Here is a 25,778-nt window from a genome sequence, read left to right as displayed (position 1 = left end):
GGGGAAATAAAGCTCTTTGTACTCCTCGGCCCAAACCTCTTTTTGGTCCATCTCAAGAGCCGGGGACGCCAGCACCTTCCTCCCCCTTTTCTAGTCTTGTGTACACCACTCTGAATTCTGAGGTCCCCTTGCTGAGCCCCCAAGGCCACTACTGGGAGAATAGGGTCGCATTTTTCCCACGGCGATTGGTGGTGTGAGAAACCTTGATGAACAGTCACTTACCGGGCGGGAAGTGGTAAGATACTCCACCTGTTTTCTTTTTTCGGGTTTGAGTAATTGCCTTAGTCGTGGCTGCTGCTGTTAAGGAAGTTTAATTGTGGATGTGAAGCTTCAGCCTCTAGATGAAAAGAAAGCTACAAAAAAATATTGTAGCTTATCTCAGTTTAGATTCTTAGTCCCTGGATGCAGAGCCGTTAGTCTTAGCTGGCATTAAACTTGGCTCTGGCATACAATGTTGAATAAAAGTTACTTGGTCTCTGTGTTCAGACCCTAAAGTCTACCAGGAGAAATGGACGATTACGGAAGTCAACATAATAAAGCGTAATGGATGTTCCAGTTCATAAGGGAACGGAACTAATGGTAGAGTCAGGTGTACCTAATCCAGTTTCTGGGCTCAAAGATCATCTCCCAGCCAGAAGATAAGAATTTTATTCTTATAAAGAAGAGTAGACTGAAGAGTAATGAGGGGTTAGCTAGATGAAGAGAAGTTAATGAAGTGATCCCAGAGTGCAGCTGATGAATATTGTGGACAGGGGAGAGTAGTGAGAGATGGGGTTGCAGAGAGAGAGGCAAAGATCAGGTCATACTGGGCATGCTGAGGGTTTTGAGCTTTATTTCTAAGGGCAGTAAGAAACTATGCGACCCCATGGACTGCAGCCTTCCAGACTCCTCCGTCCATGGGGTTTTCCAGGCAAGAGTACTGGAGTGGGGTGCCAACGCCTTCTCCGAAGAAACTATTAAAAGGCTTCAATAGGGGAGTGACTTGATTGGATATATATTTTTTAAATATATATTTACTAAAATATACATATTTTAAAGATCTTTGTTGCTAGTGTGTGGAAAATGAAAAATGGATTGAAAGGGAGCAGAAGTGCAGGCCCAAGACTAGTTAAGGAGTTAGTCTAGATGGGAAATAATGATTTATACTTGGTTGCAGGCAGTAGTTGGAGAAGGAAATGGCAACCCACTCCAGTACTCTTGCTTAAAGAGTTCCGTGGACAGAGGAGCCTGGTGGGCTGCTGTCTATGGGGCTGCATAGAGTCAGACACGACTGAAGCGACTTAGCATGCATACGTGGATTGGAGAAGGAAATGGCAGCCCGCTCCAGTGTTCTTGCCTGGAGAATCCCAGGGACAGAGGAGCCTGGTGGGCTGCCATCTATGGGGTCACACAGAGTCGGACACGACTGAAGTGACTTAGCAGCAGCAGCAGCAGCAGCCTCTTGCTTCTCCTCCTTCACCCTGTTCTCAGGCTTCAGGAATTATAGCAGGAAGCCTGGAGCCAGAGAGAGAACACATTCTCAGCGTCAGAACAGCAGGAGACGCCCTCCCCTCCAGCTGCACTGTCACACTCTTCATAGTTTTTTACGAAATGTTGCCTGCACTCTTTAGGCTCAGTTGCCTTGTCATCAGAGTGCCGTGCTCTGTGTGTGCTATAGGAACCTAGTCATATCATACCATCAAATCTTTACAGTTATGGAGAAAGGTATTTTAAATTCTGACTCAAAAAGTGGATGTTTTTGCCCATTGCTGGTTTGTACTTTGAGGGTTTTCTATATTTGCTGTGTTTGATATAATTAAATTAAATAGAGAAGATGGAACTGTAGAAAAAGTTTCAGAATCAACTGGTTCATTCTCTCTTTTGTGACTGGAATTAATTTTTTCTCTGAAGTCTAATTTGCTGTAGAAGTATTAACTTCATAAAATCACTAAAGTCGTGGTGTTTAATAAGAAATATCAAATATATATGTACAGTTTTTGTGACAGAAACGATTTTCAAAGTGCTGATAAAAGATTTTGACTAGTTAGAATGTTAGTATTTAGTATAAAATGTGAATTATATGGCACTCAAATACAGTGATAAATAAATGATTGATTTTCCTGTATCTGGGATGGCGTCTCATGTTACGGTGTTTGAAGGGACTTGGGTAGATAAGAAGGGCTTGTGACCTAAGTTGCCTACATTCTTACATTGCAATTTAGACAGTAGTTGAGAATGTTCAAGATTTTATGTTTTCTTATATGAAAGAGCTTCTCTGGTGGCTCAGATGGAAAAAAATCTGCCTGCAGTGCAGGAGACCTGGGTTCGATTGCTAGGTCAGGAAGATCCCCTGGAGAAGGGAATGGCAACCCACTCTAGTACTCTTGCCTGGAGAATTCCTTGGACAGAAGAGCTTGGTGGCTATAGACCATGGGGTCACAAAGAGTCAGATACAACTGAGCAACTCACACTTGCACTGTCATACTAAAATGTTATATACATGTAATCCATATGCAATACATTAAATTTTAAAAGCATGCTTAAATGTCTAATGTTTATATAAATTTGGCTTGCATTTATTTATGGTATATGTACCTTGCTGAACCATTAATTCTTTTGCTACTATCTGCTGGTCATCTGTCTAGTTATCTCTTTGGCATTTCAAATTTAGTGTGTTCATATTGACCCAACCATATTTCCCCCCTACATCCAGTTCTCTTATCGTCTGCATTTCCATTTAATGTTCTGACCATCCTTCAAGTCTCAAGCTTAAAGTTTAGTGTCACTTTTAATCTCTGTCATTTTGAAATCTGTCATAACTCTCACTTCTCAGCTTTTATTCTCTAGTCTTACAAAGACAAGACTAGTTTTGGATCTTGACCAACAGTTCTTCAACTTTGCTGATCATCAGAACCACTTTTTAGGGAAAAAAAAATACAGAATCCACCTCCCCTCATACCTCCATCATCACATACAGATTTTCATTCAGAAGGTCTAGATATGGCCCTTGGATCCGTTTGTTGTCAGCCTTCTGATGATTCAGTAGGTTTGGGAACCGCTGACCTAGACCAGTACCTTCCTCATCGCTTCTTACGATAGACTCTTGCTTCTTGCCCCTTCACACCAGCAGTCTAGGCTGTGTATCCTGCCTGACTGGGAGCCTCCTATATTTGAATTCTGGCATTACAGCTCTGAATGTGACTTTTGACATGATTTTGTACCTCTCTTTATGCGTTTTTTAGGAATCTCTGGGGTTCCTTGCTGACCTTTCAGCCATATTTTCTTTTAATATTTCTCTACCATTGGTTCTGTTGCTTCTGATTTTTTCCCTTAATGTGACTGCATGTTTATTCTTCAAGAACTGTTTATCAGATGATCCCACTTTCTTCAATTCCCTAAAGTAGTCCTTTCCTCAGAAATATCTTAATTTCTTATCAGGGTCTTTTTGACTTCATTTTACTTTTAAAATCTATTATTATTATTATTTTGGCCTGGGCCAGGTCAGTGAAAGTGCCGAATCCTAAACACTAGACCACCAGGGACCTCCCTTAGGATCTCTTTTAATACCACTACTAACTAATAAGTAACATGTACTGAGCATATGGTAAGCAGTTTGCAATGGCTGTTGCTTAATTTAAGCCTCACAATAACCCAAGAGAGACACTATTAATTTGCATGTCTACTGATGAGGAGTCTGAGACACAGAGAAGCGGCCCTTCACGAAACACACAGGAAGTCAGAGGAGAGCCAGGGTTTGGACCTAGCTGAAGAGTCCGCCTGCAGTGCAGGAGACACAGAGGTGTGGGTTCGATCCCTAGGTCCAGAAGATCCCCTGGAGAAGGAAGTGGCAACCCACTCCCGTTCTCTTGCCTGAAAAATCCCATGGACAGAGGAGCCTGGCAGGCTGTTTAGTCCAAAGGGTCCCAGAGAGTCAGACAATGAGCGACTAAGCACACAAGCTGATTTCAGCATCTGTAGTCTCATCCGCTAGACCATACCAGTTCTTTAAGGTCTGGTCACTTTCTCTTCTCTGCCAAATGTATTTATATTTATGTTCCTGTATTTTCTCCCGTTGCTTGCACGAGGAAGGAATGATTAATCTTTTTTTAATCCACAGAATCTAGCTTAATGCCTTCCATGTGTATCTGCTGCTATAGGTGTTTTCTCTTCGAAGGTATGCATGCACACAGATTTTTCTTTTCTTTACAGTTTTCAAACAGAAGACTATAACCAGTTGGATGGACACTAAAGGAATCAAGACAGTTGAATCAGAAAGGTACAGAAACGTGCTTATCTAGAGGGATGAGTAACGTGATGTATGGATGCTGTGTCGTGTTTCATGCTGTTTCTCTCCTTTCTGCTTTCACAACTTTGTTGGCATTTCCGTTGATGCTGTGCACCAGGCATGGTTTAGTATGCTTGAGATGCAGAGATGAAAACGCAGTAGTCTCTGTCTTTAAGAGGCTTACAGTGTAGTGGTGCTGACAGACACCAAAAGCACATGCTTCTTACGTGTGTGATCAACGCCACAGTAAAGATATAAACGAGGCACAGTGGTAGTTAGCGTGTAGAACAGACAGTCAGCTTTACCTTTGCAAGAAAGGCTGCGCAGGAGGTGAACGAAGTATAACACTGCATTCTGTCTGGTGTTTGCCAGGCACACAGTTGGGAAAAGGGCTTTATAGGCAACTGTGCACAGGTGTGGAGTCATGAAAGGGCATGCTGTATGCTCAGGTAATCACAGGTTTCATTATTGCTATGATATTGTAGGAATGTGTTTGGGTAAGTGACTTTTTTGTGTTGTAAATTCTTTCTATTGTGTCATAAGTTCTGTTGTATCATTCTTTCTGTTTTACAGTTTGCATAGTAAAGAAAACAACAATACAAGAGAAGAATCCATGATGAGTTCTGTACAAAAAGATAACTTTTATCAACATAACATGGAAAAATTAGAAAATGTTTCTCAGCTAGGTTTTGATAAGTCACCAGTTGAAAAAGGTACACAGTATTTGAAGCAGCATCAGACTGCGGCTATGTGTAAGTGGCAGAATGAAGGGCCACACTCAGAACGGCTTTTGGAAAGTGAACCTCCAGCGGTAACTCTGGTACCAGAGCAGTTCAGTAATGCTAATGTCGATCAGTCGTCCCCAAAGGATGATCACAGTGACACAAATAGTGAGGAGAGTAGAGATAATCAGCAGTTTTTGACACATGTAAAGCTTGCGAATGCAAAGCAGACGATGGAAGATGAACAGGGCAGAGAAGCCAGAAGCCACCAGAAGTGTGGCAAGGCTTGCCATCCTGCAGAAGCCTGTGCAGGGTGTCAGCAGGAGGAGACAGACGTGGTGTCCGAGAGCCCCTTGTCGGACACTGGCTCTGAGGATGTTGGTACTGGACTGAAAAATGCCAACAGATTGAATAGACAAGAAAGTAGTCTAGGATATTCTCCTCCATTTGAGAAAGAAAGTGAACCTGAGTCACCAATGGATGTAGATAATTCCAAAAATAGTTGTCAGGATTCAGAAGCAGATGAAGAGACAAGTCCAGGTTTTGATGAACAGGAAGATAGCAGTTCTGCTCAAACAGCAAATAAACCTTCAAGGTTCCAACCAAGAGAAGCTGACACTGAGTTGAGGAAGCGGTCCTCTGCTAAGGGAGGTGAGATTCGATTACATTTCCAATTTGAAGGAGGAGAGAGTCGAGCTGGAATGAATGATGTGAATGCCAAACGACCTGGAAGTACTTCTAGCCTGAATGTAGAGTGCAGAAATTCTAAGCAACATGGGAGAAAGGATTCTAAAATCACAGATCATTTCATGAGAGTGCCCAAAGCAGAGGACAAAAGGTAATTTTTACCATCAAGAGTGTCTTCAATAGGGTAATGTGTTATATAATTTTGTGAGGGGGAGTTTCACAAAGTTATGGTTTGCACTGAAGGCAAGAAATAATTGTCTTTCTTATTAATTAATAATGCATAATTTAAACTTAGACTCAAATGTTAAATTCTAAAAATCACAGAAACAGAAAAGAAGTAAATAATCAGATTTTAGTTTCATGAACTTCCTTCTGAGATTTATGGGAATTACTCGACCATAAATACGATAGTAACTACTGTTATCTTAGGCTACTGTATATGCATTTTCTCTAACGCTCTGACAGCAGGCAGGTGGTATTGCACTCACTTCACAAATGAGAAAACTGAAATTGGTTAGACAATTCACTGAAATTATGTAACTTGTGGGGAGTAAAGCTGGGATTTAAATCCCAGCTTGTATGATTACAAAAAAATGTAAGTATAAAAATTATCTTAAAGCCCACTCCATAATTTTTGTGATCTCTTATGGCAAGCATGCCATAGTAAGTTCACTTCATTGAAAATTCTTGTCTAGAGTCCTAAGGAGTAGCTGATACTCTGAACCATGACCCGTTTGGCAGTGTACCTGTTTTACAAGGCCGCTTTTTCAGAAGGTGATTTACATGTGTTTGGAAATTCCTTCCACAGACTAGTGAAAATAAGCTCTGGGGTTTTACTGTAAGCCTTATAAGGTTTTTTGTTGTTTTGTTTTTTCTAAATACCAAGGAGAAAGAGCAAGTTTGGCACATTTTAAACAATAACTTCTGGGTAAGTGTTTTTACTTGTGTATCTAAGTGAATTTAAACAGTGAGTGGTTTGTGATTGAATATATATGTTTTGATCTTAGAAAAGAACAATGTGAAATGAAACATCAAAGAACAGAAAGGAAGATCCCTAAATACATTCCACCTCACCTTTCTCCAGATAAGAAATGGCTTGGAACTCCTATTGAGGAGATGAGGAGAATGCCAAGGTGTGGGATCCGGCTGCCTCCCTTGAGACCATCTGCCAATCACACAGTGACTATTCGGGTAGATATTACCTCTTACCTATAAAGAGAGACGGTGCTAAGTTTCAGTTTATTGTGATACTTGTGAAAAACAGACCAATGCATAAAAAGTCTTGCTCTTTTCTGCGTATATAAAGTACTGAGAAGTTTATAGAAAAGAGAAATATAATGATAGGTTACTTAACACGGTACTTAACAAATCCGTAAGATGAATCACTGTTAACTGCTGAGGGTATTGAATATTCTGTAGCGTTAAGAAAGTTTATTGAATTAAAAAATTCAATTGACAGTATTTATTGAGTACCCACTGCATGTTAGATACTACAACTCAAAATTGTGTGTTGTTTAGTATTCTCAAATTATTCTCCAGTTTTGTCCTCTTTCTGAGCTCTAGATTCTTCTAGACATCCCCATCACTGTCCCTTAGGTATCTCAAACTCAGCATTTCTAAAACCAACCTCATCTTAAAAATACCTGTGGTTAACTGTACGTGATGTGAAGTTGGCCAACGTAATCATTTTTACGTGTACATTTCAGCGGCAGTGTTTACAGCCATTACCACGTTCATCTCCGGGAATTGTTCATCTTCCTGCACATAAGCTCTGCCTACTAAATAGTAACGTCTCATTCCTCACTCACCCTGGTAACCTCTTTCATACTTTTCGTGGGTTCTTTAAAAAAAAAAACAACAAAAACTTTATTGAGCATTTTAAGTGTTTAGTTATATTTAGTTAGTTTACTGAGTTAGGCAACCATTACCGTAATCCAATCTTAAAATATGTCTGTCACTCTTAGAGTAGTTTTAAATATTCATATTTTAGGAATTCTCTGGCTCGCCAGTGGTGAGGACTCAGCGCTTTCACTGCCGTGGGCCTGGGTTTGATGCCTGGTCAGGAAATTAACATCCCACAAGCCATGTGGCATGGCCAACAAAAACAACAAAAAAAAGAGCCCGTGCAGGATTAAATATTCATCTCATTTATTAGATTCTATACTAGATTTCCCAGGGGCTACTTAAAAAAAAAATCTCTGTTCTTATACAACTTAGCCTGCTGCTGCTGCTGCTAAGTCGCTTCAGTCGTGTCCAACTCTGTGCGACCCCATAGAGGGCAGCCCGCCAGGTTCCCCTGTCCCTGGGATTCTCCAGGCAAGAACACTGGAGTGGGGTGCCACTGCCTTCTCCAGTGCGTGAAAGTGAAAAGTGAAAGGGAAGTCGCTCGGTTGTGTCCCACTCGTAGCGACCCCATGGACTGCAGCCCACCAGGCTCCTCCGCCCATGGGATTCTCCAGGCAAGAGGACTGCAGTGGGGTGCCATCGCCTTCATGTGATTAAATATTCTGAAGTACAGAATTCATTAGTGTGGTTAGGTAAAAGTGACATTGAGCAGGGTGGTGGAGTTTGAGCTGAGTTCTTAAAGATGAGAGGAAATTTCTGAAATGGAGTTAGTAAGGCAAGGGAATTCCAGATAGATATATAACCTTTATAGGAAAAGGCTGTGGAGTTTAAAACTTTTACAAATGGAAAACAGTTGATTTGCTGGAACTGAGTATTTGGATGGAAAATGGTGGAAGAGAAGACTTGAAAAGTAGTTTGGGTCCATTTGTAGAGGGCTTTAGGTATCAGAATCTGAGTCTATAAGAAATTGAATCTATAAGAATTGGAAATCATGGAAATGTCTGTGCAGACAATAGTTGTACTACATACATGGCAAGGTTGATCAGACGGCTATATGTAAGGATTACTGAAGAGAGGATACATTGGAAACAGGAAAAAGAGCTCGGTTAAGAGATGAAGAGGAAGCAAACAGTGATGATCAAATTGTGCTTCATGAGAGTGGCTCAGGGCTTCTTTTGATATTGACTCAAATTTCTTTTCTAAACTGTATATTTAACTATGAAAAACGTCTTGTGAAAGAATTAATGTGTGTTTACTTTTAAAAATGCTGAGTACCGTTTTTTTGTTTTTTTTTTTTGTTTTTTTGCTTAATACCATATTTTAACCAGCAGGTTTTACCAAGAGAACTCATTTTTGTGCAGGTCATAGAATCAGTGTTCTCTTGCTACTGCTGTTTGAAGCATTTCCTTAAACATCAAAATAACAGTGTAAAAAAGTTACCATCTGCCAGCTGTTTAGGTGTGCGGATAGGATTTTCTTACTATTGGATGAGAGAATAAATAGATTGATGAAAGCTTTAGCTGTCATCTCTCTCAATTACATAGTTCTTCAGTTGGTCTCTTTGCTATTGATAGAATAAAGTCACTCTAAAAATTATATTTATTAAAATAGCTTTTATTTAAATATAATGATTTTGTATTAGAATTCGTAGGGAGAAAAGAGTTCTGCTCTTTGAAAAAGTTTGGAAATAACTGAGACAGGGTAGTAATTGTGGGCATATAAAAGAATAAATGCAAATTGTTTTGAGATTATATTGATAGGACTCTGTGAATTCTCTAGTATGGGTGATAGGGGAAAAGGAGGCATTGATCATGTGTGTGAAATTAAGAAAAGGCTTGAGTGACGGACAAGATGTTAATGGGTAAGATTTGGAAAAAAGATTGATCAGAAGGAATAAGTGATATTTTGACTTTTCCTGCTTTCTCCCTCCCACTGCCCACAAAGAAAACCTGAAGCATCTTATACCGTCATTAATTAATCTCTGTAATTACTGTTTGTCAAATATCCAATGAATTTATAAAAGTTTTATTACAAAAGTAATACAGGGTCAATGAAAAAAGTTTAAGAATTTGGTGTGTTTTCTTCTAGATTCTTTTTCCTGAATATGGTGGTAGTATGCTACATGTATAATTAATAGTTGTTAAATAGAAGTCCTTAGTTACATTTCTAAGATGCCAGATATTAATAGTTACAGCATTGAAGTCATAATACAAAGCTGACACTTAGTGTTAGAAATGGAAGATAATCTGAAATTGCATGGACACGATAATGCTTATCTGTAAATGCACTCATGCATACAACACACACTCACACGCAAACATGTACACACATATAGGCAAACACATGTATAGGCATGTGCTATACACATGCATACACATATTTAAACTACAGACACCCAAAGATCCGTATATTCTTACATATTATGTTCCCCTGTGTGTGGAGCTCTACTGGTACCTGTTTTCGTCACCTTAGATCACATGGACGATCTTTACCGAGTCACCTTTGGGGTCCCCGTATGGACTGATGGATTGGGGGGTTGATGTCACCTTAGATCACATGGACGATCTTTACAGAGTCACCTTTGGGGTCCCCGTATGGATTGATGGATTGGGGGGTTGATGTCACCTTAGATCACATGGACGATCTTTACCGAGTCACCTTTGGGGTCCCCGTATGGACTGATGGATTGGAGGGTTGATGTCACCTTAGATCACATGGACGATCTTTACCGAGTCACCTTTGGGGTCCCTGTATGGATTGATGGATTGGAGGATTGATGTCACCTTAGGTCACATGGACGATCTTTACAGAGTCACCTTTGGGGTCCCCGTATGGACTGATGGATTGGAGGGTTGATGTCACCTTAGATCACATGGACGATCTTTACCGAGTCACCTTTGGGGTCCCCGTATGGACTGATGGATTGGAGGGTTGATGTCACCTTAGATCACATGGACGATCTTTACCGAGTCACCTTTGGGGTCCCCGTATGGACTGATGGATTGGAGGGTTGATGTCACCTTAGATCACATGGACGATCTTTACCGAGTCACCTTTGGGGTCCCCGTATGGACTGATGGATTGGAGGGTTGATGTCACCTTAGATCACATGGACGATCTTTACAGAGTCACCTTTGGGGTCCCCGTATGGACTGATGGATTGGGGGATTGATGTCACCTTAGATCACATGGACGATCTTTACAGAGTCACCTTTGGGGTCCCCGTATGGACTGATGGATTGGAGGGTTGATGTCACCTTAGATCACATGGACAACCTTTACAGAGTCACCTTGGGGTCCCCGTATGGACTGATGGATTGGAGGGTTGATGTCACCTTAGATCACATGGACGATCTTTACAGAGTCACCTTGGGGTCCCCGTATGGACTGATGGATTGGAGGGTTGATGTCACCTTAGATCACATGGACGATCTTTACAGAGTCACCTTGGGGTCCCCGTATGGACTGATGGATTGGAGGGTTGATGTCACCTTAGATCACATGGACGATCTTTACAGAGTCACCTTGGGGTCCCCGTATGGACTGATGGATTGGGGGGTTGATGTCACCTTAGATCACATGGACGATCTTTACAGAGTCACCTTGGGGTCCCCGTATGGACTGATGGATTGGAGGGTTGATGTCACCTTAGATCACATGGACGATCTTTACAGAGTCACCTTTGGGGTCCCCGTATGGATTGATGGATTGGAGGGTTGATGTCACCTTAGGTCACATGGACGATCTTTACCGAGTCACCTTTGGGGTCCCCGTATGGACTGATGGATTGGAGGGTTGATGTCTCAGCCACTTTTGACTCTTGAACGTCCCTTATTGTCTCCTCCTTGGAGTATTCTCATCCTTTGGCTTCTTTGACACCATATATTCCTGATTTTCTTCCTGCCTCCTGAAACCCTTGCTTTATTCCTTTTCGCTTTTTTTCTACATGTGGCGCTTAAACGTTAGAGTTGCCCAGGACTTTTTCATAGGTCCTCTTATTTTTTCCTCTCTTGGAGTAGTCTTACACACACTTGTGGTTTTAATGGTTACCTGTATAAAAGGCCTACAAGTTTATTTCTCTTGGGTTGCAGGCTTTTAATGAAGCTGCCTATTTAACAGTCTTTCCTTCCATAGGCAGTTCCCTTTTTTTTGTCTTTCACCTTTTCCTACTTCTTTTTCACCTTTGGAGTTGAGCTCAATTGCTACTTCCTCAAAGAAGGATTCCCTAAGCTCACCATGTAAGTTAAAATTGTCTAGAAAGATTCTTGTGGCATTATGAACCTCTCATTCATAGCATCTTACAGTTGAAATTTTATATTTATTTGTGTAATTATTTGATGATCTTCAGTGAAGTTCTGATTCATGTTATAGTATGGATGAACCTTGAATATATATATATATATGTATATATTTATCCACGTGCATATATACACATTCAGGCAAAAGGAGAAGGGGGCAGCAGGGGATGAGATGATTAGATAGCATCACCAACTCTGGACGTGAATTTGCACAAACTCCAGGAGATAGTTGGAGGACAGAGAAGCCTGGTGTGCTGCAGGCCCCAGGGTCACCAAGAGTCGGGTACGACTTAACGACTGAACAGCAGCAACAGCGTGTGTGTGTGTGTATAGTTGACCCTTGAATGGTCTGAGGGTTAGGGTGCCAGCCTTCTGGGTATCAAAAATCCGAGTATAACTTACAGGTGGCCCTCCGTATCTGAGGCTCCACATTCAGCAATTCAGTCAACTGCTGATTGTGCGGTGCTGTGGTATGTATTTATTGAAAAAGATAATTGTGTAAGTGGACCTGCGCAGTTCAAACCCATGTTGTTCAAAGATCAACTGTACATATATAAACACTTAACACATGTTAAAAACATACATGTTTGGCTCAGTGTGAATACTCAAAATACAAAGTTAATATAGTTATTATTCTTAAGTTTAGAGTCCAGTGCAGGAGGGGAAAAAGTGTGCTCTAGTATGATGATGAGCCAATAAAATGAGAGAAGAAGCTTACTGCCTATTAGAAAGTTTTTAAAGACTTCTTATAGGAAATGAAAATTGAGCTGAGTATTGAAGGTTGATGTTTAAATAGATGGTGTTTTGGGTAAAAGAGGATGTTAAAAATTGGAATCATTTAGAATCTATATAGGCAGAAGGGAGCCATTATAGGATTAGAAGGTTGGGGATACTTTAGAAAGATAATATAATTCCCAAGTGGGGAGAAGGGTTTTATGTGGGATGAATGTATCTGGGAGCAGTTGGGAGTTAGGGAGAGGGATAGAAAGCTGTTACCAGAAATTCAGTCAAGGATTAACAAGGCCCGGGGAACTGGATGGGATGAAGGTAGAGTGCCCAGGACATGATGATTTGGAAACTAACTAAAGGTAAGGAGTAGGAAAAGCTGAAAAAGACTTAACGAGATTTCTTGCCTAGGAGCTGGTCTGTATTTTTATAGCATTTACTTCAGCTGATTTCTTTGGATTATTTTACAGAAGATATGCCTAGTTTTTATGCACTTACAGTTTTCTTGCATTTCAGGTAGATCTTTTGCGAATAGGAGAAGTTCCTAAACCTTTCCCAACACATTTTAAAGATTTGTGGGACAACAAGCATGTTAAGATGCCTTGTTCAGAACAAAACTTGTACCCTGTGGAAGATGAGGTGAGAACAAAACTGAGCAGAACTCATGTTCTTTTAGTCTCTGAAAGACATTTTGATGCTTGCTGTTTGGCTTCTGATTCCGCCACGTTACAGAGAACTTGGAATAGTCTCTTCGTGTTTTTCTTTTCCTTAAAGAATGGTGAGCGAGCTGCAGGCAGCCGGTGGGAACTCATTCAGACTGCACTTCTCAACAGGCTCACTCGGCCCCAGAACCTGAAGGTGCGTTCTTCTGTAATTTTCGTCTCTTACCTGTAGTTCTTAGAGATGAGCCCTGGTTCGACCCCAAAACCTGAAGGTGTGTTCTTTTGTAATTTTTGTCTCTTACATGTAGTTCTTAGAGATGAGCCCTGTCTTTTCCTTCAGAGATGTTGTTTGATCTTTAACAGACTTAGGTAACAGCATTATTTATATGCAAAGTGCTTGCTTCCTGAGGAACTCTTTTTAGAGACATTCTTGGTTTCTCCTCCATCTCTAGGCAATGAGTAGAAGAATTGAGAGTTGTAAATGACTTGCCTGGAGCCACACGGAATAATTTGGAGAACCAGAAATAAGACCTGTTTCTTGATTCCCCATCCAATTTCTTTTGATCCTGGGCTTTGCTTTTCTTTTTGTTTTAGAATTACCCTGCTTCTGAAATGTCTTTGAAAGTAAATCAGGGAAGAATTATGACTTCAGCATTGTTTGCCCGAAGGGAAGCTGAGTTTGCTAATGATTAAACATTGTACTTTTTATTGCTTTTAATAACAGCTTCTAGCAGTTTCATAATTTATTAATCTTACATTTTGGCAATAATTTATTTTTTTGATTTAAAAAATATTTCGTTTAAGTCCGTAAGGGCGACCATTAGATTGTTTTGAGTATATGTTTATTTTTGGCACTATAGCCTTATATAAGCTTTTAAAAGTTTTTACAACTATAAACAGATTTTTTATACTTCTGTAAAACTGGCTTTGTTCTCTTTGAGAAATTAATTTGTTATGTACTGTTTCTTAGATTTTATACTGATTTTTCATTTATACTTACAAGTTATTCTTAACTTTCTGTGCCTTTTCCATCGCTCCCTTTTTTTTTTCTTAGCTCTTGTTTTCCCTTCAAATGAAAAACTGTGATACATTGTACCATAATATATTTTGAAAATTTCATTTCTTAGGGATAGTGTTTCTCAGACTTAGAATTACTTTTTTTAAATGGGAGAAATTCTCAGGGTCTGCCAGAGCTTACTTATTGTTAATATGTTAATTACACATGCACAAACATAAACATATATTAATTACATATGTACAAACATAAAACTAAATAAATCTCTTTATACTTACATCCAGTTATATCAATTTGATTTTTTCCATTTTAAACATTTTGACCCATCATTTGAGTTGTGTTCATTATCACTGTGAAGACAATTTGTAATCAGTATTTGCTTTTCGCACAGATTTGTAAACACATATCTGAGCCCCAGAATAGTATACTGATAAACTTAAAAATTATACTGTATAAAGGAAAAATTCTTTGTGTTTACTACTTTTTAACTTATCAGAGTTGGTGAATGTTGGTAGAGGGAAAGATGGGGGTCTCTATGCAGAATATCAGCTTGCAAATAAATACGTTAGGTCCAGGTTTTTAAGAATTTGACATTCCTGTACTGCAGTGCATCTTAGGTACTTCTTTATTTAAAATACCAGCTTTCATTTCTACAGTGTGTTGTTTTTCTGGCCTTTGTATTCATTCCAAAGTGAATGAATTAAATTCACTGCAGCCATGTAATTAAAAGACACTTGCTCCTTGGAAGAAAAGCAATGACAAACTTAGAGAGCATATTAAAAAGCAGAGACATTACTTTGCCAACAAAGATTTGTCTAGTCAAGGCTATGGTTTTTCTAGTAGTTACGTATGGATGTGAGAGTTGGACTATAAAGAAAGCTGAGCACTGAAGAATTGATGCTTTTGACCTGTGGTGTTGGAGAAGACTCAAGAGTCCCTTGGACTGCAAGGGGATCAAATCAGTCAATCCTAAAGGAAATCAGTCCTGAATAGTCATTAGAAGGACTGATGCTGAAGCTGAATCTCCAATACTTTGGCCACCTGATGCTGGGAAAGATTGAAGGCAGGAGGAGAAGGGGTCAACAGAGTATAGATGGTTGGATGGCATCACTGATTCGATGGACATGAATTTGGGCAAGCTCCGGGAGTTGGTGATGGGCAGGGAACCTGGCATTCTGCAGTCCATGGGTTCACAGAATCAGACATGACTGAGTGACTGAACTGAGCTGATTCATTCCAAAACCACATTTATAAAGTCTCAAGTACAAGCAGACCAATCAGGAATACTGTCCAGACTCTATATGAAAAACACTAATTTAGGGCCTTTAATAGCCTTACCAACAGGATTATTTAAGAATTTACATATTTTTCCTTTAAACACAAATACATAATAATCATAGTGTCCTAAATTACATTGCTGCTCACCTCTTTTAGCAATTCCTTAGTGTGCCATGATTATTTTAAAAAGGGGTAATTAATCTGAATTTCCCTTTCTTGTTTATTTTACGGTAGATTCAGCGTAACAGAGTAATCTATCGAGATTTTCTTCTCTCTACTTAACGGTAATTGTTTCCTTTGCTGAAGAAGCACGATGAGAGGGAGGGAAAACATTAAATCCTTCTTATAGAATATAATAATATTTTCGCTATTTTTTTTAATGCCATTTGATGTCAAATTAAGAGGGATTAGAGATGTTAGATGGCAACCCACTCCAGTGTTCTTGCCTGGAGAATCCCAGGGGCGGGGAAGTCTGGTGGGCTGCCGTCTCTGGGGTCACATTGGACATGACTGGACATGACTGAAGCGACTTAGCAGCAGCAGAGATGTTATAAGTTTATAAAAGCAACAGTGTCCTCAAAAGTTGGTTTACACTGTAATATTTCTATGAATAATATGTCTGATAATTTGCAAAGAATGGACTTCTTTGTGCTTTAAGTTGTATTTATTGTGAATTACGAACTGAAAAAAAAAAAACCACTCATCTAAGAGTACTGTATGGAGTAGCACCCAGGCTTCCCAGGTGGGGCTAGTGGTAAACAACCTGCCTGGCAATGCAGGAGGCATAAGAGACATGGGCTCCATTCTTGGGTCAGGAGGATCCCCTGGAAGAGAGCATGGCAAGCCACTGCATTATTCATGCCTGGAGAATCCCTGTGGACAGAGGGGCCAGGTGGACTGCAGTCATAGGGTTGCATGAAGTTGGACACGACTGAAGCGACTTAGCCTGCACACGGTTTTCCTGGGGATTAGGAGGCCTCCTGGTGGACGACTTTTGAGACTTGAAGACTGAAGTAAAGTCAATATGAGTTAGGAGTTAATGCTAATTATACAACTCCATTAAAGAATTAGAGTATAAATGCTATTTAGAATGTTTTTCCTTACCAACTTTGAGGAATAATTTACATATAAGATAGTACATCCTTTTAGAGGATGTAACTTGATTAAGTTTGCCATTTGCTTATACACTTGAAGCTCTCACCGCAGCCAAGATACAGAGTGTTGCTGTCACCCTGCAGAGATTTTTCTTACCCTCTGTGATCCGTTTCCTCTTTCTGCACTGGCTGCGGGCAGCTGTTGATCTGCCTTTAAAAAAAAAAAAAAGAACAACAGCGAAATATCGGCTGCATTTTCTTTGAATGGAATTGTGTGAGGCGTGCTCGTGTGTCTGGCTTCTCGCACTTAGGTGCAGGTCTTTGCAGTTCATCTGTGGTGTTGAGTGTATCAGGAGCTTGTTCCACGATATGCGTTGTCTGTCTGTGTGCTGTTCCAGACATTGCTATTTAAAGTTTTGTTTGAGGTCCTGAAATCAAATACCAGTAATTTTGGGGAAAAAATTCTTAGAATCTTTTCCTTCTTAATGGAAAATGTATTATAGCTGTGAGAGTAAATTAAACTGTTTATCTTGTCACGGTATTTCATGGTTGACGACTTTTCCTTTTTCAAGGAACTTGGATATCTTCTTATTTGAAGTAGATTATATACTTTTTTATTGGCTCATTTCTTTTAGCCGAGATGCTTGGTGATAATTGATGTGACATGAAGTATTTTTCAGGAAGCTCTTTGGCAGAATGTTGACTTTTAAAACCTTTCTTCAGTGATGAGGAAGTTTAGGTTTATAGTAATAATCTAGCACGATGTTTTTCATACTTCATATAACTTCAGTAAAAATTCTTGAGGTGTATATTGCGATTATAAATGGTTTTTTATAAATTCTCTATTATTTTAATATGTATCATAAAATATAATCAAATAGAAATTTAGAAGCAGGCGATATAATAGTTCTTTCTGTGTAACTAATGGATTGTCTTATGCCTACCCCACAGGTAAAGTACTGCCTATTCAGGCAGTTAGGGTTAAGGAAAAGAAGGAAATGGCAACCCACTCCAGTATTCTTGCCTGGAGAATCCTGTGGACAGAGGAGCCTTGCAGGCTCCAATCCACAGGGCCACAGAGTCCGACAGGACTGACACGGCGTAGCGTGTAGCATCCAGACAGTGAGGATCACACCAGTAGATGGCACACTAGCTTGACCTCAGTCTCTTTTCTTTATTGCTCTCTTCCCCAGGGAGCCTTTTTGGATTTCCCCTGATTTATTATTATTTTTTATTAATCTCTACCGTTAAGTAGAGAGAAGAAAATCTCAAAATAATAATTATTTATTATTCCCCTAATGGAATCTCAGTGCTAGCACACTGCATGTCTGTGTATGCAGTGTGACCCTAGTAAAGACCAAAGTCACTGCTATTACTATTTCCTTTGTTTTAACCCCCAAGATCCAATTTTTGTCCATTTGGATTATATTGCTTCTGTTTCGAGTACATGTTTTAGAGTAATTATATTTCCCCTCTATTACTTGACCTTTCTAATCTCAGTTTTCTTAAGTGAATACTAAAAATTAGTATGCATTCTGTTCATTCATAACTGCTGATACGGAGTAGCTAATGGTGGAAGAAACTTTTCGAACATTAAGAAATATACTGGAAATAATTCATAAAGGAGACAGGCTATTCCTAGATAATTCACTTTACTGTATCATGACTTTCTATTTATGCTTTTTCCATAGGATGCTATTCTGAAGTACAATGTGGCATATTCTAAGAAATGGGACTTTACAGCTTTGATTGATTTCTGGGATAAGGTAAAAGTATGCTTATTTCTTAAACTTATGAAACTAATATAATATCTCTAATGGAGAAGTTTGAGAAAAATGCACATAGTTCTGTCATACTAACACCATTATCATCTTTTATTTTTATCAGAAATATTTCCTGTTACTTTTGTGTGGCTAATTTTTAATTGTGCTTTAGTCTCTCATTATATGCATTTCCTATTGTATTATTGTACCATTTTCAGTATTATCAAATGATTGCATAATATTTCATGCCTAGATTTTGAGAATTTAATGATTCCCATATCAAACACCTAAAGTTGCATCAATTTTACTTGGTTTTACTGTAGTAATATCTTTATATGTGTATGTATATAAATGTATATATATGTTTTCCCAAATCTGATGTTGTTTCTTTAGGTGATTCCCAGAAATTAAATGGCTAGGTCAAAAGCCACAACTTTTATGGCCTGGGATTTATGCTATAGAATCATATTCGCCAAAGGAGTCTGTAGCAATTTAGTCTTCTCTCAGCACGGTGAAGAATACCACTGTGATAGTATTGTTAGAAGAATGGATTTTATCCACTTTGAATGAATGGCAGTATATATGTGTGTCGTGTGTATATATATATATTTTTTTAACATTTTGTTTTCATATGATAGATTCACAGGAAATTGTAAATAAATATACAGGGAAGGTCTCACTTACTCTTTATTCTGTCTTCCCCAGTGTTGATTGCTTAAGTAAGTATAATTCAGCATCAAAACCAGGACACTGACACAAGACCTTATTTAGAGTGTACTAGTTATACTCACTTGTGTATGTAGTTACGCCTTAAACTGGATACAGTTGTTAGTTTTGACAGGAAGTAATGCTTATATTTGATGCCTTGTGATGGCAATAAAGCATGCCATGGATTAATATACCTCTGTCACCTCGCTATGAGGTAAGGAAGTAATTTTTCCTCTCTTCTGAATCAGTCTGCTCAGACAGGACGTTGTTTCTCTTTTATCTGGTGACCTTGCCCAGAAGCAGCCCTGTAAGAGTGGTATGTGGCAAGTTTTGGTGTGTTTAGTGTAGATCATAAAATGAGGCGATTGCTAGGTGCTGATGATAGTTTTATAGTTGTCGAGAGAGAGGAGTTATTACATTTTTGACCTTCTAGGTTTTATTTACTTTGTAAACCTGTGGGAGGGTTGGGGGAGTCCTCACAGTTGTACCAAATATTCATTTCTGCTTTATTTAAGTTTTTCTATTTTTGTAGTTATATGTAGATATAAAAGCATATTTAAAATATTAATAACATAAAGCTATGTTGCACAAGTTCGTCATTTTTAGTCTTAATGGTTACATAATATTCCATCAAATGATGTATCATTTGCTTAGCCATTCCAATATTAGAGATTTAAGGAATTCTCTTTGTGTAAATCATGTCTAGATATTAAGGCTCTTCTCTATGGCTGTTATTCTGTCATTGTCAGTGTGCTTAACAGTAGACCTTGGATGTTTAAACGGTTGCGTGTTTTTCTGTCCTTCAAATCTCCAGATGTAGTAATATAGAACTTCACCATGCCACAGCTCACAGGGGTAACATTGCTCGGGATTGCAGGGCTTAGTGAGAAGTAAGTATTAGACAGTTAGACATATATGTGCGTGGAATTGGAGTAAAAGGAGGTCTTGAGTGGAAGGGAAACAGGTGTTTGGCTAGGTTTTAAATTATAAATGAATTATATTTGCTTTTCATTAACAGTATTTAGGAATTCTTTACTTAAATATCACATTCCACTCTGAAAGGCTTATTTTGCTAAGAAAAAAAATGAAGTTTAAATTTAAGATCATATCAGTTTTAATATTTTACACTTAAGTTTATTTGGGGGCTGTTAACATTTATCTTGTTAAACCTTGCTTTGGCTAGTTCTATAAGGAATAGGTTTTTTAAGCTCATATACCTTAGAACAGGAGGTGTTAATATAAACAGTCATTAGTGTGATTCCATGCTATAGTTATTACGTAAATGCTGGTATTTAGTGTAAGAAATAAGAGACCCAGAATCATGGTAATCCTGCTGTGTGAGCGCCCTTATTTAGGATGAAAGTGAGAAGTATTGACTAAGCTTTTTTTTATTTTGTCAGAGACCAGGGAGGATTACAGAAATCAATCTGTTATTTTGTAATTTATAATTAAGTATCTAGATGCTACCGACTTGCAATGGCCGTTATTTAGTATTTTTTTGCATCTTGATTGCTAATATTGGTCTTCCTCCCTGCCAGCTGTTGGAAATGCTGGGAAAAAATAATCTGTGTTTTATGGCCCTCCTGTGTGGTGTTCCACAAAATTAAATTCAAACACTTCTATAATTTGTGTTCTAAATGGATCGATACACTTATTGCTGGCATTTTTCACAGCAAAGTATAGCAAAATGTCCTATATATTAGGAAAGTTTCTCTGTTAATGCATTTTGTGCTGTGCTTAGTCGCTCAGTCATGTCCGATTCTTTTGTGACCCCATGGACACAGCCGCCAGGCTCCTCTGTCCATGGGATTCTCCAGGCGAGAATACTGGAGTGGGGTGCCATGGCCTGCCCCAGGGGATCTTCCCAGCCCAGGGATTGAACCCAGGTCTCCCGCACTGCAGGCAGCTTCTTTACCGTCTGAGCTACCAGAGAGCCCATTAATGCATTTTCGAGGTGCTTTAAATACTTCCACCTCACATAAGCTGTGGCCCGTTTCTTTTTGTTCTCAGTGAATTGGCTTGTGAAGCTCACACAGCATGCTAAGGTAGTAGTGACTGAGGAGGGCGTGCAGGTGGGGTCTTTGCTTCTGTTCCTGTGGTCCTGGTTTCAATTTCTGGACTTGGACAGTACTTAAAAATGTATGTTTGCCTTATCATCATTCATCAGGCCGTCCATATTTGATATATTCTGTGTACTTTTTGAACATATATTTCACAGTAAATGTAAATGTCAATTCAAAATAAAGAACTTTAATTCTAAAATTGGTTTGTGTAGTAAATTTTTTCAGTAAATGGAATAGTTGTTGAAGGAACCCTAAGGTTTTAGCGACTATTTCATCTTCTTTTCCGGTTTTAGTTTTATGTCTGCAGTAGAAAAGATAGGAATGAATAGGCCTCTGATTTTCTCACTTGTATTCAGTTCAGTTCAGTCGCTCAGTCGTGTCCAGCTCTTTGCGACCCATGAACTGCAGCACGCCAGGCCCCCCTGTCCATCACCAACTCCCAGAGTCCACCCAAACCCGTGTCCATCGAATTGGTGATGCCACCCAACCATCTCATCCTGTGTCGTCCCCTTCTCCTCCTGCCCTCAATCTTTCCCCAAATCAGGGTCTTTTCAAATGAGTCAGCTCTTCACATCAGGTGGCCAAAGTATTGGAGTTTCAGCTTCAACGTCAGTCCTTCTAATGAACACCCAGGACCGATCTCCTTTAGGATGGACTGGTTGGATCTCCTTGCAGTCCAAGGGACTCTGAAGAGTCTTCTCCAACACCACAGTTCAAAAGCATCAATTCTTTGGCACTCAGCTTTCTTTATAGTCCAACTCCCACATCCATACATGACCACTGGAAAAACCATAGCCTTGACTATACGGACCTTTGTTGACAAAGTAATGTCTCTGCTTTTTAATATGCTGTTTAGGTTGGTCATAACTTTCCTTCCAAGGAGTAAACGTCTTTTAATTTCATGGCTGCAGTCACCATCTGCAGTGATTTTGAAGCCCAGGAAAATAAAGTCAGCCACTGTTCCCATTGTTTCCCCATCTATTTCCCATGAAGTGATGGGACCGGATGCCATGATCTTAGTTTTCTGAATGTTGAGCTTTAAGCCAGCTTCTTCACTCTCTTCTTTCACTTTCATCAAGAGGCTCTTTAGTTCCTCTTCACTTTCTGGCATAAGGGTGGTGTCATCTGCATCAGATCAGATCAGATCAGATCAGTCGCTCAGTCGTGTCCGACTCTTTGTGACCCCATAAATCGCAGCACGCCAGGCCTCCCTGTCCATCACCAACACCCAGAGTTCACTGAGACTCACGTCCATCAAGTCAGTGATGCCATCCAGCCATCTCATCCTCTGTCGTCCCCTGCTCCTCTTGCCCCCAGTCCCTCCCAACATCAGAGTCTTTTCCAATGAGTCAACTCTTTGCACGAGGTGGCCAAAGTACTGGAGTTTCAGCTTCAGCATCATTCCTTCCAAAGAAATCCCAGGGCTGATGCCTTCCAAATGGATTGGTTGGATCTCCTTGCAGTCCAAGGGACTCTCAAGAGTCTTCTCCAACACCACAGTTCAAAAGCATCAATTCTTCAGCTCTCAGCCTTCTTCACAGTCCAACTCTCACATCCATACATGGCAGGAAAAACCATAGCCTTGAGTAGACGAACCTTTGTTGGCAAAGTAATGTCTCTGCTTTTGAATATGCTATCTAGGTTGGTCATAACTTTCCTTCCAAGGAGGAAGCATCTTTTAATTTCATGGCTACAGTCACCATCTGCAGTGACTTTGGAGCCCAGAAAAATAAAGTCTGGCACTGTTCCCACTGTTTCCCCATCTATTTGGCATGAAGTGATGGGACCGGATGCCATGATCTTCGTTTTCTGAATGTTGAGCTTTAAGCCAACTTTTTCACTCTCCTCTTTCACTTTCATCAAGAGGCTTTTTAGTTCCTCTTCACTTTCTGCCATAAGGGTGGTGTCATCTGCATATCTGAGTTTATTGATATTTCTCCCAGCAATCTTGATTCCAGCTTGTGCTTCTTTCAGCCCAGCATTTCTCATGATGTACTCTGCATAGAAGTTAAATAAGCAGGGTGACAATATACAGCCTTGATGTACTCCTTTTCCTATTTGGAACCAGTTTGTTGTTCCATGTCCAGTTCTAACGGTTGCTTCCTGACCTGCATATAGATTTCTCAAGAGGCAGGTCAGGTGGTTTGGTATTCCCATCTCTTTCAGAATTTTCCACAGTTTACTGTGATCCACACAGTCAAAGGCTTTGGAATAGTCAATAAAGCAGAAATAGATGTTTTTCTGGAACTCTCTTGCTTTTTCGATGATCCAGCGGATGTTGGCAATTTGATCTCTGGTTCCTCTGCCTTTGCTAAAACCAGCTTGAACATCTGAAAGTTCACGGTTCACATGTTGCTGAAGTGTTAGTTCATAAAGGTTGCCATAAATAACCAAGTCAGGTTGGGGTGGGGTGCTGCTGTTTTTGTCTTTTTACATATGTGGCTGCTGAAAGTGGAGAGTGAGAGGGTAAGAGTTTCGGAATGAGAGGATATTTAAAAGTCATATAATGGAAAAAATTAAAGTTGAAAGGTTTTGTTGTGATTAGGTTGGTAATGTATTCCTCTTTGGAAGCTACCGTTTTTTTCCTTACTAAATACAGCATGAAGTCTGTACCGTAAGTAATATCTACACAGGAAATTCTCTGTCAGCTTAGTGACTGTGTGAGTCTTGCCTTTGCTGTAGGTATTCGGATGCTGAGTTTGTGTTGTCCTGTCTGCTGGTGTCCTCTGACTTGTCAGACAGATTGTGTAAAACCTCGTTCCTGTAAATGAGGGTGTTTAAGTCTATCAGTAATGAACTTAAGCATTCTTGCTTATGTGTTACTTAATGTGAAAAGGTAAATGGAAAAAAAAAAAAAAGGTAAATGGATGTAATGTTGAGTTTTGAAGGATACACGTACGTGTGCCTAAGTCACCTTTTCCTTCAGAGTTATGTGTAGTTTTACATTTAAAAAACAAGTACATCAGAATTCTTCGTCCCAAAAATTGAGACGTGTGCTGTTTAACTAAAATGACATCTTTGACCTAGATCTTAAAAATTATTATTGACAGAACAACAATAGAGACTCAGAGAAAACAAATACAAGCTTGTGTTAAAATGGATTACCAAAAAAGTCATCTCACATTTATAAAGTAGTGGCTAGAAGGAATTGTTTTGACTCATCTTTTTTATGGGATAAAAAAGTTAAAATATAATATATTGAAAACATTAGACAGAACTCATAGTGTGAGTCACCTGTCATTTAACAGGATAAAGCACAGCTGTTGTATTTTATGCATCGCTTGGGCATTGTGTGCATTCATATGTAAGTGGTGTCTTCAGACTTTTTGGCCTTCTGGTGCACGCCATACTGTTATGTACAGCTTACCTAGTAACAGGTTTATCGAATGTACTTAGTACTTACTTGTATATTAAAACTTTTAGAGCAAGAATATTAGAGGATTTTTTTGTTTTGTTTTTTCTCTCTCCATTCCCTCACTCCTACCCAGTCCCCCCACCACAATCTCTATAAACATCTATAAACATTTCATGGAACATTATTAATTAATTTTTAGGCTAGTTTTGGAAAAGCTGAGGTAAGGCACCAGGTTGTTAACCACTATTTCAAATCAGAACAAGTTTCTTTAACCAAGAGCCAGTGAAAATTGTGGCCTTTCACAATAGCCTTTTTTTTTTTTTAAAGTAATGTAGAAGTAAGTTTTTGAATGTATATAATAAACATATTACTCCTTAGCTTTCAGTTCCAAATGGAATTCTTCTTCGCTAATTTATTTTTGGGCCTTTCTTCAAAGCTTAAAAGATTTAAAGTGTCCTTGTTATATTTGTCATAAAGAGCCCCTAGCAAATTCCTAATCAAATGAAAGCAGCCTTGAATATTTCACAAGACTACAGCTAATGTCTTTATTCGTCTAGCTTTCGAACCTCTGCTTTGGAGTTCAGTGGAAACTTAACCTTCTTGGACTTCTTCCCTTAGTGACTCACAGTCTCTAAAATCAATAAAGTCTGCATCGCTTTACAACTTGACTTGATTTGATTCATGAGGACTGTAGGAGCCAAAAGAGAACTAAACAGGTCAACAAAACATTAAATTTTAGATGATTATGAAATATGTGGACTTTCCCCTTTGTGTGCTTATTGTATGTTTTTGGGTTGGAGTATATGTTGAGGGTCTCATTCGTGATTTATTTTAAATAGTACACATCTCATGAAACTAATTGCTGCAGTTGGAACTAGGCACCTTGCTGAGTTATTATGGATAATCAGTCTTGGTTGAGCCTTCTGTGCCCTGGATCATTGAAACAGTGATCACAGTGTTTTTGAAACATTGTTGTATTTATGTGTGTGGAGACAAGGAGGATGGAAATTACAGGCATCTAAAAGTGAAAATTTATTCAGGCAGAATTCCTCCTGTATTCTAATGGAATTAATCTAGCACATTAACTCCTGTAACTCCAACCTTACCTGCTTTGTTCAAATAACTATGGAAGCCGTTGCTTTTAAATGTTGCTGTGTCATTGATTTCATGATCCAGAAATCTACTCTGTTGGAGGAGTGAGGATAATTTCATGTTCTAATCTCCTCCATGATTTATGTCTCTCTATCTACTAGCTCTGAGGTAGGTTTTGTTTTTTATGCAATTTGGCATAATACTTT

General features: G+C 39.3%; 1 protein-coding gene across 3 annotated transcripts in view; it reads left to right on the top strand.

Moving 5' to 3' along the window:
• PARG (poly(ADP-ribose) glycohydrolase) overlaps nt 1-25,778 on the top strand; it is a 114,996-nt gene that overhangs the window by 514 nt on the left and 88,704 nt on the right. For 2 of the 3 annotated variants that reach the window (XM_019953766.2, XM_019953764.2), the window contains exons 2-7: nt 4,189-4,255; nt 4,838-5,824; nt 6,681-6,864; nt 13,059-13,181; nt 13,317-13,400; nt 18,283-18,357. In XM_019953766.2, coding sequence (XP_019809325.2) covers nt 4,218-4,255; nt 4,838-5,824; nt 6,681-6,864; nt 13,059-13,181; nt 13,317-13,400; nt 18,283-18,357 — 1,491 coding nt within the window. In that variant the 5' untranslated portion in view covers nt 4,189-4,217. Of the gene's footprint in view, nt 236-4,188; nt 4,256-4,837; nt 5,825-6,680; nt 6,865-13,058; nt 13,182-13,316; nt 13,401-18,282; nt 18,358-25,778 lie in introns of all 3 variants that reach the window. The other variant, XM_019953765.2, reaches the window with a different exon arrangement.

This window comes from Bos indicus, chromosome 28 (assembly GCF_029378745.1).
Source record: "Bos indicus isolate NIAB-ARS_2022 breed Sahiwal x Tharparkar chromosome 28, NIAB-ARS_B.indTharparkar_mat_pri_1.0, whole genome shotgun sequence".
Taxonomy (NCBI): Eukaryota; Metazoa; Chordata; class Mammalia; order Artiodactyla; family Bovidae; genus Bos; species Bos indicus.
The sequence above is the reverse complement of the archived record's forward strand: the minus strand, read 5'-3'. Positions and strand labels throughout refer to the sequence as shown.